This window comes from Belonocnema kinseyi, chromosome 9 (genome assembly GCF_010883055.1).
Source record: "Belonocnema kinseyi isolate 2016_QV_RU_SX_M_011 chromosome 9, B_treatae_v1, whole genome shotgun sequence".
NCBI classification, from domain to species: domain Eukaryota; kingdom Metazoa; phylum Arthropoda; class Insecta; order Hymenoptera; family Cynipidae; genus Belonocnema; species Belonocnema kinseyi.
The window spans coordinates 127,130,846-127,144,392 of NC_046665.1; the positions used below are offsets into that span (position 1 = coordinate 127,130,846).

At 33.5% G+C, this 13,547-nt stretch overlaps 1 protein-coding gene across 1 annotated transcript; it reads left to right on the top strand.

Moving 5' to 3' along the window:
• Window positions 1-2,948: 2,948 nt before the first annotated feature.
• Window positions 2,949-13,539, top strand: LOC117180072 (arf-GAP domain and FG repeat-containing protein 1). Its single transcript, XM_033372387.1, has 6 exons — window positions 2,949-3,435; window positions 6,233-6,792; window positions 6,874-7,059; window positions 7,773-7,967; window positions 8,071-8,177; window positions 11,810-13,539. Exons 1-6 carry the CDS (start codon window positions 3,272-3,274, stop codon window positions 11,837-11,839), a joined length of 1,242 nt encoding a protein of 413 aa, XP_033228278.1. The 5' UTR covers window positions 2,949-3,271; the 3' UTR covers window positions 11,840-13,539.
• The last annotated feature ends 8 nt before the right edge of the window (window positions 13,540-13,547 follow it).

Sequence of the window (13,547 nt, forward strand, 5' to 3'; positions counted from 1 at the left end):
CTTGATATTAGCAGCCCTGTGCACCTCTCCATATTTTCGATTTTAATTTGACCCCGCAACTGTCCTAAGCTTATTAGTTCCTAATATCTCCAACGCGGCGCTACTTTTTCCATCACTCCCTGTTTTTCCATAGAAAGCAATGGGACTAAATCACTTTTTTAATTTTTCAGTAACTAAAATGTTATTTTATGCATAAAATTCTTAAATATGAAATACCGGAGAAAAATTGTAATAGTACTAAGTTTAAACTTAACATATGAATACAATCGCTTATAAATATATAATGGATATAATGTATTTCTAATTGAATTGAAATAAATTTACATTAGAAACCATTTTATTTAATAATCAGTGAAAAATAAAAAATAAATTTCTTCAATTGCTCTCTTTTCTCATTATATGCTTTTAAGTCTTTAAAACAAAGATTGTAAATAATTGATTATAGTTACATCTTGGACGTTTTATAAAATTATAATTTATATTTGTTCCTCTAAGAAATAGTTTTTTTTCAACAATTTGAATTATTGAATGAACTATGCCGAATGTTTTTTATATATTTTTATGCCATATGTTCATGAATAAAAATTTAATTCAATTTAAATTACATTTTTCTCATTATATTCAATAGTAAGTACTCGCTAAACCGTCAAATATTAATCTTGTACTTATATACTATTAAAAGTTTTTTCACAAAACTATTTATAAGTTTTATTGATAGAAATATTTATTACTGCGTTTTTTAGATATAAAAAGGATTATATTTAACTTTTTATTCAAATTCAAATTTAATATTCCACTTTACCGAGTTTATTGGGTGCCGTTTTAATTCATGTTTTCCATTAGCATTTATATACATCGCTTGGAAAATTGTTTTGAAATATAAAATGAGTAATATTATTTTCATTTAAATTTTTTGTTACGAAAATAACATTTTGTTTAATAAAAAATACAAAAAAGTAGTTGCAAAAACAGGGAGTGTTGAGACAACTAGCGCCGCGCAGAAGATATTGGGAACTAACCAACTTAGGGCACTCAGCGATCGCCATTTTGTTTTCAGATGCACAGGGCTGATATTAGGTATTTTAATTACATAACGTTACCAAAAATACTATTATGAACTAGTGTTGGGTCGTTACCTGAAATTACCGGTAACGGTAGAAATTTCCAGTAAAGTAAAGGAAATTCTCCGGTAACGAATGGTAACGATATTTTTTTGAATTTCAAAACTAAATTTAAATTGCTCATTATTTTTGCGTTTATTTGATATAATAGTCTTCAATATTTGTCACAATAAATAACTTGTGGGAAAACTTTCACGTTTAAAAGTGTTTCTTAACCTCTACGGTGGGATTTGATTTTGCTTAAAAATATATGCGCACATTATTTTTTGAAAAAATATTGTTCCTTTTAATTGTTCACACTTTGCAGATTGAGTAGACAGCAATTACGTATGTATTTGTTACATAAAAAAGTCTATGAAAAATATTTCTTGAACATAATGTTTCGAAGGATATCTAACCTAATCTGCTGAAACATTGTAGACAATTTGCAGTTTCACACCATCATGAAGAATACAAGTATTATTAATGTGCTTATTATTAATAAGAAGTGACACACTATATGTATTTAAATATTTTGGAAATATAGTGGCAAATACGTAATTTTCTGTAATAATAGATAAGGGTAAGATAAGAGGGTGGTTTCAGGAAAAGATTCTAAGTAGGTATATAATATAAATAAAAATTCAATACTATTGTTTGCAAAAAAACTCGTTTTATTCCATTTTTTTTATTAAAGTACTAACAATAAAAGACGCGTAAGGATGTGGAAGACAATAAACGAATAGAACAATTTTCTCGTTAAATAAAAAAATAATTTCCAAATCATTTGTTGTGGTTAGTAATAATTTGTTGTGGTTAGTAGGAATGTACTGGGATTTACATTTAAAAGCAGTGAATGTTACGATTTTCAAAAATTATCCTTAATTCAAAAGATTTTAAAAAATCTTAACGATTATTATATTTAACCCAGAACTATCAAGAGATTTTTTTTATTTAACAAACATTTTTTAAACATTTCCGCTGTACATTTTTTGAATTCTAGGCAACTGCATAACTGGGGCCGCCACACGGCTACCGTCAACTCTCATGACAAATATTTTCCACAAGCTTCCAGAAAAGTGGCATGGGGTTACTTAGGAAACAGGGGACTAGGCATGTCATTACGGGGGTGATGCAATGAGAGGGGAGATCCGTCACCTTTTGATGTCCCGCGACAAATATGGCAGCGCCCACATGTTTATATTTTCATGCACAGTTTGTCGGCAAAAATGCTCGTACGGATAATCAAATGGCTCATCATAAGATGGTGGCTCTCCCCACTCATGGCATTCTCCCCCCTCCCATGGATGCAACCCCGCTCGCCAAGTTTGGATGGCATGCCTAGTCCTGTGTTTCCTATGTCCATGCTATATTCGATACCTCACCAGCGAACCTATAATAAGTTCCTAGAACTAAAAAAATATCGTTGGTCAGAGTAGCTCCGTCTCTTTTTAACTAGTGGTATTTTTTTAGTTCTGGGAACATATTATAGGTTCGCCAGTGAGGTACCAAATATAACGATTTAATGGCAGAAGGGGGCGTTGTGGTATAAATGGATTTGACCAGGGTTGAGTTCAACATTTCTACATGAGAACACAAGCGTGGCGCACTTGTCCTTTCCACATGTAGAAGTCTTGTAATCGTTTTCGCAAGCCACTTTCGTGGCAAAATTTTGCCAATTTTTCGGTAGTTTGGTCTCCTTTTATCAATGAACTCCATGGTCGCGACCGTTGCGACGTCAAAGTCAAAAAGCGCGACGAAAAGAATCGGAGCATGTCATTCGGACTGGCGGAAAAGTTGGGGAAAAAGTGTTGGGTTGTCCGTCCTTGTTTAGCTGATAAGTGAATCTGTGTATGTGGTTTGTAAGACATTTGCTGACAGGTCGCCAGACAGGATCGGTGTCAGTCAAGTCAATCGCGATTCGCGAAATTCAGTCTTCAGAGTCACAGGGTCGTGGTGGTGGTGGTGGTGACTGTAGTGTATCGTGTCGTCGCCGACTCGTCGCAGTTCAGTTCCGCGATTGATCAGAGAGCAGAGAAGAGTGAGTGAGATCCAAGGAGTGGAGTGTGCTTGTGGTGAAGTGGTTGGTCGAACTGAGATTGTGAGAGCTCGAACGAGCCCGGATTGAGTTCGGGAGATTTTTTACTTAGCTCTTAATAAACACGTATATCATGGCGTCCGCAAAGAGAAAGCAAGATGAGAAAAACTTGAAAACTTTACGCGAATTAGTCTCGCAATCAGGAAACAAGGAATGTTTCGACTGCCGACAGCCAGGACCTTCTTACGTCAACATGACAATAGGATCCTTTTGCTGTATGTCTTGTTCCGGAATACTGTAAGTCTTTTCCTTACTTTTCTTTCCTTTTCTTTCAATCTGCATGTACACCCACTTCCTGGAAACAAAGAAATTCAGCGCTCGACGCTTTCCATTTATCTTTGATTTTATCTCTCCGGCCAACTCTGAAAGATACCAGCAAAAAGAGCTAGAGCAGGTCCTTTTAATCGATAGAAGCAAGCCTTTTTTACTTCATGCTCCTTTAATTTAATTATTATTCCTCATCACGTTGGCTGACTTCTCTGGCTCAGCTTTTTGAATTTGGGATCAGTGATCAGTGATCAGTTCCAGAGAGGCATTTCTGTGAAACGGGGTAAAACAGGTGGCTCTGTTTTATGTTGAGGGTTGAGAGAGTGAATCATGAGATTAAAAATCAGGGATAAGAAAAGAGGCGAATGAAGATATTCAGATCTTTGAATTTCATTAGGAATTATGTTTTGGTCTCCTTTTCTCTGTATATATGTCATTGAAAGTTAAGATGACTTTTCGAGGTTTCGTAATAATGTGTATTTAAAAAAACAATCGGTTGCGTAAACGCTCTTTTGCAATTTGTTTGAATTTTGCTGAATCGACAATTTTCTCTTAATTGTGTATGATCTTGTGTAATTTTATTTAATTAATAACCTCGAGTTTTGTTCGCTTGTGGAATTTAATCCCATATTCGTAAAATTGTGCAGAGTCTCATTGTGCAGGGATTTGTAAATAATTGATCTTATTTCAGTCAATGTACAAGTATTTGATAATTAAATACACGATTGCACTAATTTTAACAGCATGTATGTATTTGTGTAGTTAATAAGGAATTTCCTTTGTGTTGCAGCAGAATTTTCTATGGAGGTAATTAATTTTTATTTTGAAAACAAACCTTGGGGGTAAATGAGTCACTCACTCACGTTTTGCGTACTGCTGCACTTCTTGTTTGCCGAATTGGAATAATTAATGAGTGTGGCTGTTTTTTCATACGGAGAAACCAGTTTCACACAGATGTGAATGTTTGAATGTCAAACGAAGAATCACTAGTTTTGTATGAATATGTGGAATATGTATTAGATTTACAAGGCCTTTCACTCTCAACCTCTTGTTCATCGCGTTGCTAGGCGTCACAAATTCATTTCTAAAACAAACAGATTGTTCCTATATTTTGTATTGTTCAAGACTTCCGAGATTTCATTCTGAAGAATCATCATTTTACATATTCTATACCTCACAATCTTTCTCCTTTTTTCCCAAGTTCATTCTTTTGGCTTGAAAAGTGTAATATTATATTTTTGGATAAAAATGCATCTATTTTGCTTGAAAAATTTATTACTTCGTCCAAAAATCATTTTTTCTCATCGAAAGTTCAAATAATTTCTGGAACATATGCGAACTATTATATTTAAAAAATAGTTCCCCCAAAAAATTATAATTTTATCTTGGAACAGGTGATAATTTTTATAATTTTTACATCAGAAGAGAGAATTTTCCTAAAAAATAAATAATTTACAATTTTGTGCAGATGAGTTCCGTCAATTAGAAATTTTTTAAAATGGAACGGGAATTTCGTAAAATAATTTTAGACCTGATTTGGAAAGAAATTAAAAAAAAAATACTTGCTCAAATTCATAATTTTAATTATTTTCAAAAATATCCTGTGCTAAATAAGAATTTTTTTAAATTGTCTGAAATCTTTTAAATTTACCGCAAGAAAATTGGAAAATTACCGGGAATTTAATACGTTTCAAGTTCTGAACGTTTACAAAAACAACATTTTTACTAATGGCTTTGTAAACTAGAAGCAGTGCTAAAATATGCATTCATTTTTATTGCAGATAATAAATGACTCAACAAAGTCATAATGCGTTCATTTGAACGTTCAGAACTTCAGGTACCTTATAGGAATTGAAAATCATTCATTGGGTTGACACCCTGATATATTTTTGATTAACCTTTGTAGGTTGAAAATTCAAGTGTTTGGTTAAAAATGCAACTTTTCTGTTGTATTGAAACCCTAGTTACTAGTAATATGCTACTACATACATTTTATTTAAAGAATGTATTCCTCTATTATCGTAAACTTCCTCTATTTTGAGATTATTTTGGACTGTAAAGTCTGATACTTTTGCCTGCACTTTTAATCTCTTTTTGGAAACTTGGTCTTACAATTTATCATTTCACATGAAATAAATAAGTATTTTCTAAATATAATTGTAAAAATAAGAAAGAACTTTATCATAGCGACTCATTCAAGTGTTGTACTCTGAATCAGCTTTTTCGATCAATTTAAAACGAGCTGGAAGTACTTAACATTTAAAAATAGCTCTCTTATCACATGTTTAGATCATAAAATTGAAAAAAAATACACGCAAATTCTGTATTGTTTGTGGATATATTTCAAGAGCAGGGAAGATTCAATGGAATGACAAAAAACTAGAACTGTAAATGCTGATAAATTAGAAAGTCTCTCGGGTTGTTCTGAAATTAATACTTACGCGATTAAAACGATAATTTTATTCTCAGTGACATGAGAAGTGTGACGCAATAACAAGAAAAAATCCTTTTTTCCAGAATTTAATGACTGGTCTTTAAAGTCCTTCGGACTTTTTTCTTCAAAAGAAACATACTTGAATTCTCAATAAACTACTTCACAAATCTTGTTTCTAACGAATGTTTTCTGGTAAATAATCTATTGGATTTTTAAAGGAGCTTTATAAAATTCCTATTTTTAGGCTTTTATCATTTATCTGGGCAATTAAATTTGGTATAAAGTAATAATAATAATGATGATGATGATAGTAAAACCTGTTTTTGATTGCAGACGGGGATTGACGCCGCCACACAGAGTGAAATCGATTTCGATGGCGACTTTTACCCAGGAGGAAATTGATTTCCTGAAAGAGCGCGGAAACGAGTACTGTCGAAGGATATGGCTCGGACTTCTGCATCCGGATGGCAGTCTCCCTAACGTGAACACTAAAGACGAGCAAAAAATGAAAGATCTGATGAGTGAGAAATACGAGATGAAGAGATACTACTTGAATCCGTCCATCGCTTCCGAGCAGAAAAATCAGTCCAAAGATTCAAACAACCAGTCGTCGTCGTCGAGCCTTCCAAGAGTCCCCAATTCGAATTCTAATTTCAATTCTGGAACAGCACCATCACCGCCGCCACCAGCACAAAACTCCAACACTCAGAAACAAAATTCTAAGCCTTCGGAAAATATGAGTAGTTTCCCGATGGATTTCGTCGCCGACTTCAGCAAAGTCCCTGATCCCTATCTGCCTCCGACGCCAACCAATTTTAATCAGCCCACTGTTGTTCCACAACCTTCCTTCGCGAACTTTGACAACAATCCTATTTTCAGTTCGCCGAAAAGCAGTAGGTTTTGGATTTCGAGTAGTTTAGAATTTTAGAATCTTGTGTGCTATAAAAGAGGCTATAAAGCAGGTTTTTTTGCAGGTACGGGAACGAGTTTTAATACACCGGCGGGATGTTTGACACCCAATTTCAATGGGGTAAGTTCGCCGCCATCAGAAGATCGGTATGCTGCCTTGAAGGATTTAGATTGCATGATGAAGCAGGCGCAACTGAAAGAGGAAAATTTGACTTCGGGCTCAACATGGAATACTAACAGTAACTCGAATGGTTAGTCTCTCTGGATCATACAATTTGTTAAAAGTAGCCGAAAATGCGCCTCTTCCTTTCGTCCCGTCTCCCTTCCCTCCCCTTCCTTGGAGGGAAAAAAGGTCATGCGGGACAAAACCCTAGAACGATTCGCCGCCCCTTTTTCAGGAATCTACAATATATTTGGAAAAGATAGGGCTTAGACGGGGTACTTTAAAAACTGAGAACATAAACCAACCCACATTTGAGGCCCTTCCGGCGTTTAACAAAAAATAGTACAATGTTGTACTAAATATGCTACTCTTGCTGAAAACATAGACCAACATTTTTGTACACTAATCGATGTTTTTATCACATTATTTCTTCCACGCCCTAGACTAGATAGTAGGTTTTTCCTTCAACTCTCAGATACATTTTTTTCTATTATTCATCCTCCAAGCGTCACCTTTTTTCCTCCACCGACTTTAAAACAAAACATTTTTTCTTCCATCCCCCAAGATACCACCTTTTTCCTCCACCGCTTTGTTTAGGAATCTGCATTACCCCATGTGTCATAATACTTCATGATACATGTTACCTATCCCATGTGCCAAGTAACCATAAAAATACAAGAAAAAAAGGTGATAAATCTGAAACGAGGGCTGGCGCGCAGCTCCTCATAGTTAAGATAATAAAAATATGCGAGCTAATTTTAAGATTAAAAATTAAAAGTATAAAATGCGATTCCTTTTCAGTGGGAAATTCAGTTTGGGGTGGATGCAACAATCACGCATCTCAGGTGATATCTAATCCGTTTTCAGCCGGCGATTTGTGGCAACCGTCCAATAATTTAGTCAATAACAATATGCAAATTGCGGATAACACTCTCAATAATTCGGCCAACCCCTTCAGGCAAATCCAGTTCCCTGTGAGCAATGGTGGATCCTTTGGTAAGTTTAATTTTCACAGCATTGAATAATATAATAAAAGAATATATTGTGCAGTTTAGTAAATTGATAATATTGAAGTCGGTGGTGGTTTTCTTGATTGCAGACACGCTCTGGGCCTCGAAAGAGTCGCGAAACAATGAGGATGTTATTTCATCTAGTCAGCGCATGACGTCATTCCCGAGCAAAACGTGGCATGCAAATCCATTTGTCGTAAGTCTACAGTGTTTATTTTTGTAAAGAGCGCGCATTCGAAAAAGGAAGGTCGATGGGAATTATAATTTTTTCAAGATTTATGGTTTGTCTCAATCGGAATGCAGTGTCACTTAATTTCTATAAATTTTAATATTTAATGCGGACAATTCTTGTGTCACAGTTGATTCCGCTGTATGTTTTTGGCCGGGATATTATATTTATCTACTAACTTTTTAAAAATCTACTTTGGATCATGACATTAAATCAAATTTTGGTGTATGTTTTTGATTAGGGTAATTTATTTATTTACTATCTTTTCGAGAAGCATACTTGTACAAAAATTTATGACTATGCTTCTGGTCAGGTCAAGTATATAAAGTGCAGTATTGTAGTGTCTTTAAAAAATAAGGGAGACTCACAAAATTGGGTGTTTTGATTGAAATTTGATGTTTTTATTTTTGTTTTTTTTTTATACAATATAGAAACTATACTTCTATACTGAGAAAAATAGATATTGAAAAGCAGATATTAAAAAATTTGATATTTAACCATAATATATAGATATTACGGCATACTATCTAATATCTTCTATTCAACATACAAAATATTAAAGGGCAATATCTATTTATATTGAAAGTATAAAATATGTGATATTAACAGTTAATATCTAAGATATTAAAAAAGCTAAATTTTTTCGGAGCAAGGTCGCTGACGTGTGGCGTGGCGACAAAAGATTTTGTCTGTATCTTGAGCTTTCATCGTGCGTATTGTGGGTTTTCGGAAATCTATTGCACTATAATTTTTGGTGAAAAATGGATTAAATGTTTTTGGATATGTTATAATTTTCTCAAGAAAATGAGGACCTAGCTACACGCATCTTTCATATTAGCATTGCACAGTGTGTTAACTGTTTAACACAAAAATCGCATAATTATGCAAAAAGGCGAATGCTTGAGGATTCGGATTTTCAAAACAGAGGGCTACGATATTAACATTCTTTTGCATTTTATAGAAAATGGCATGCTTTACAGGTAATTTTTGCACAATTAAAAAATATTTCTTGAATATCTTTGATTCTGCCCTTTAATATCTTGATAGTCTGTGGCTAACATCTATTTTGCTCCGTGTAGCACTAAAACCGTACAGTTTTTGAAATTGCATTAAATCTCTTATACGGATATTTTGATCTTTTTATATTGTTTGATTGCGAGATATTGTGCAATTTGCTAAATTCGTTTATCAAATTTCTCTTGTTTAAAGTAAATACTAGATGTAAGTAATACTTGTTATCAGTCATCTCAAGATTGCCTTCCTCTCGGTTCTTTCTCACTAGTGCTGACGTCATCAGCCAATATCTTTTCGTGCCACGCGTTTCAAAAACGTCATTAGTGATTCGAGTGTAACAAAGAACTCGTGGCTTTAAATATATACCAAGTCTTATATCGCTTTTTTTGTTTGTTTTCCTCGAATTCATGATTTGCGATTATTTTTACCCTCTTATTATTTTTCTCGAATGTTTCAGTGATTGCGAAATAGCGATTTATCAAGGAGATTTAAATTCTTTCTATCAATTTACAACTTAGTCTATCAATTAAATTGGACTACTGAAAATAATTACCGTCTTTGGAGAAACTTTCTAACTTTTAAAACAATTTTGCAGACGATTTATCAAAAAAATCAATTTAAAAAAAAACCATATTGTCGCAAGTTGATTTATTTTCTTTTGAATAGAAATATTGAATTCTCGCTTCTAGGAATTTACAATCTGTTTTAACGGAACTGGCGCTTGTCATGAATCGCTCCACTCTGAGCGTAGGTGTAAATCCCAGCACTGCTAAGAAAAAAAAGCAGCTGCTTGAACTAAACTGAGTCAGCTTCCGCCCGATTGACCTCTTTTTTTTTCAAGTTTTAATATATTACCAGATAAAAATAAATTGATTTTCCTGATAATGAGATCTAATCAAAAGCAAATACAGTGAAACTTCAATAATACGAACTTCTGCAATACGAATTTTCGATCAATCTAAATTTTTGTTTCGTCCCCGAGTGACACTCGGGTTTTTCCCATGTTAATATTTTTCGTTTATTCAAAGAATATTGTACGCGACCGGAAAGATTCAGATTTATAAGAAAGGTTACTGTTATAGCTTCCGCTAATATGTTTGGCAAAGAAAAATTAAAGCTACTGGTTATATTCAAATAAAAAAATGCACAATGCTGTAAGGGAGTCTAGTGTTTTACAAAAACAATAACAAATTTTTGATGATCAGTTTAATATTATATAAAGACTGGCTTCATAAGATTGATCGCAAATTCAAATTAGACAATCGGAAAGTTCTCCTTGTGGATAATTGTCAGACTCATTTGAAAGTTTTTCCGCAAACACTAAAAGCCTTGAAAGAGAACGATCATTCTGCGGATGGTATTTCTGAAGACTGTGCTGATCTAGAAAGGAAATTAGGATTCACAAATGTAAACTTTGAAGATTTTGTTGATGAGGACGTTAATTTAATCATTACTACGGGAATTACAGTGATATATTGGATAGTGTAGATTGTAGAGTGTAAAGGAACAAGAACCTTTGAAATCTGATGACAAGAATGATGTTGAGGATCGGAATGTAAAACCGGGAATGAAATTCAGACATGTTTAAATTTGGTTTAGCAATGTATCGCTCATATCACACTTCTTTATAACAGACATTTATTTAATTACAGATAACCATTTTTTTCTTGATGCTTTTTACCCTATCTAAATTGTATGTTCAAACACGTTGTTTTTTGACATGAAATATGCGTTGGAACAGATTCATACATGCCTCATTGGTCAAAGTTTCGCCTTAAAAGGAAATTCGTGACATATTCTATTCGCCTTGTTAAGCGATGGGTGGCGCCCCTTGCGACCAGAACAACAGAATCAAATGCAGTATCAAAACAACGGATGTAAAACATTGCAGAATTCATTAGTTGTTTATTTTAAGAAAAATGGTGGTAAATTGGATGTGAAATATTGCAGAAAAAGATTATACAAGTATAGCGTAGTTGATTGTAAAAGCAAATCGTCGGATGCTGGTGTTATTTTACAGATATTACCTAATATACCAGATATTTGTGTGCAGTGGATTAAGAGTATCAACATAACAAAACAACGAGGAAGATTTCTGTGCAACTCTGTTGTTTTTACACAAAGAAACATTATGTATAGCCTGCTATTTGCAGTTTCTCGAATAATTCCACAATATTAAATATGATTTGAATTAGCAAGACTTTCTTCCTGTTCGAGTCTCTCAGATCCATCATCCACAAATGTTAGAATACCCGACAAATTAAGTAAAAAATTTATAATGACGATTACGTGTGTATGGGATTTGAGAGCAGAAATTTGAATGAATTATTTTGTTACTAAATTTGATTCTGTTCTTGTGGCCGCTAGGGGCGCCACCCATCGCTTAACATGACGAATGGAACGTACTTAAACGTATTATGTGCGTTTATATTCTTATTTGCGATAATTAAGTCTTTTGCGGTCCCGGAGCACTCCGTATTATTCAAGTTTAACTGTAATTAATTTTTTTTTAATTAATTGGAAATAATTGTTTTTAACGGATGTATATGTAGATATAAGTTTGCTAATATGACTGATTTTTTTAGGTGGGATCTTCGAACAACCCATTCTTGTGATCAAGCAAGTTTTTTTAAACGAACGAACGAACGAACAAACTATTGCGAAACTAAATTACGCCTAGCTTAGGAAAAATTATTTTAAAACATGACTCGATTGATAATCTCTTGAATTATTCGTGTAAGTAAGTGAGTAGTAATGCGTTTTATTTATGAACATAATTTACAAAGTGAATAAAGTTTGTTACTGTTACCAGGTTAATAATATATATAGTATATATTTCCGCCACTTGGACACGCTTACTACGTAATGTTAGAGAAGCTTGTAGCGCAGGGTGATTGACAAATTTTGAATTAAATTTTAAAGAAAAATTATTATTGATAGAGAAGAAATGCAGATTTTGATTCCGTCGTTTCATTCCAAGGTCTGCGATATCGATTATTCAACTTTTTTGATTGTAACTAATGATAATAATAATAATAATTCTTAATGTAAATTATTGTATACCTCTTCGTCATCGTTTGAAGAAGAGCGAGCGAGCGTCTTTGAAACAAGAAAGTGTTAGACTTTAGATTGGATCAACAAACTGATTAGTGATTATAGATAAAGGAAAAGGATCTGATTAGGGTGATTGTACCTATTTTATAGTGGCTTTAGGCGGAAAAATGCTCTATTTTTGTGACTGTTCTAGTTTAAGCGAATAATATTCTTTTCGAAGCGCATAATTCGCGAAGAATTTTGCCCAACACGACACGCGAACAAAAGGCGATGGCAATACTGTTGTTTTAATTTTATTATTTTTTTTAATCTTCCTGATACGAAGTGTACTTTTTTAAAACATCTGCATGATTTCAGCCAAAGGTACTACTAGGGAGCAAAAACTTACTGCCCTCCTAGTGGAGTGAAAATGACACTTTTTTTCTCCTCGAAGAGCAAAAAAGTACGGATTATCCTCTAGGAAATAAAAAGTACTGTTCGCTTTCTAAATAATAAAAGCATTCTGCACTTTACAGGCAGTGAAAGTTAAATATAGATTTGTAAAGTAACACTGTTGGGAAAATACTTTGCACTCTCTGAAGAGTAAAAGGGTACTTTTTGGTTCCCTAGAGAATAAAACGTAATTGAAGGGCGCAGGGGAATAACGACCTCAGTCCACTCCAGCTGATTTTGAGAAAAATCAAATTCAACGCTCGGACTCGTGTCGTTCTTTCCAAGTACGGTGAATCCTTTCAGTATATTTTCAAGGACTGAAATCATTGTTCCTATAGAATAAAACGGACTTTTCACACACTACGGAGTATAAACTGACAATTGTAAATAATTTAAAAATTACGAGTTTGCATTTTGCGACCAATTAGATAAAATTTTCCAAATTATCTAAAAATCTCTCAATTCAAAATGTATCCTAAGCAGAAATCATGCATTGTCATAAAAAATATCGTATGCGCCAAAGTGGGAGGCGGTTTTGTTATTTTACTTAAATTTTAACTCGGCCTAAACTCGCAAATACTAGATTAGAAATTAAAAAAAAATCCTGAGGCCTCAGAATTTGAAAATCGACCTAAACAATGTTTTAATAATTGGAATATTTGAAAGCGTATAAATTGAAAAAGTTATATTTTGTAATATTATATATTTTATATAGTTTAGGTGAATATTTTGTTTTCGAAGCACTTTTGTGTTGAGAAAAAAAGGCGACGATATGGTAATAGTTTATTCGCTTAAGAAACTTTCTAATAAATACAAAATCACAAATGAACACTTAGT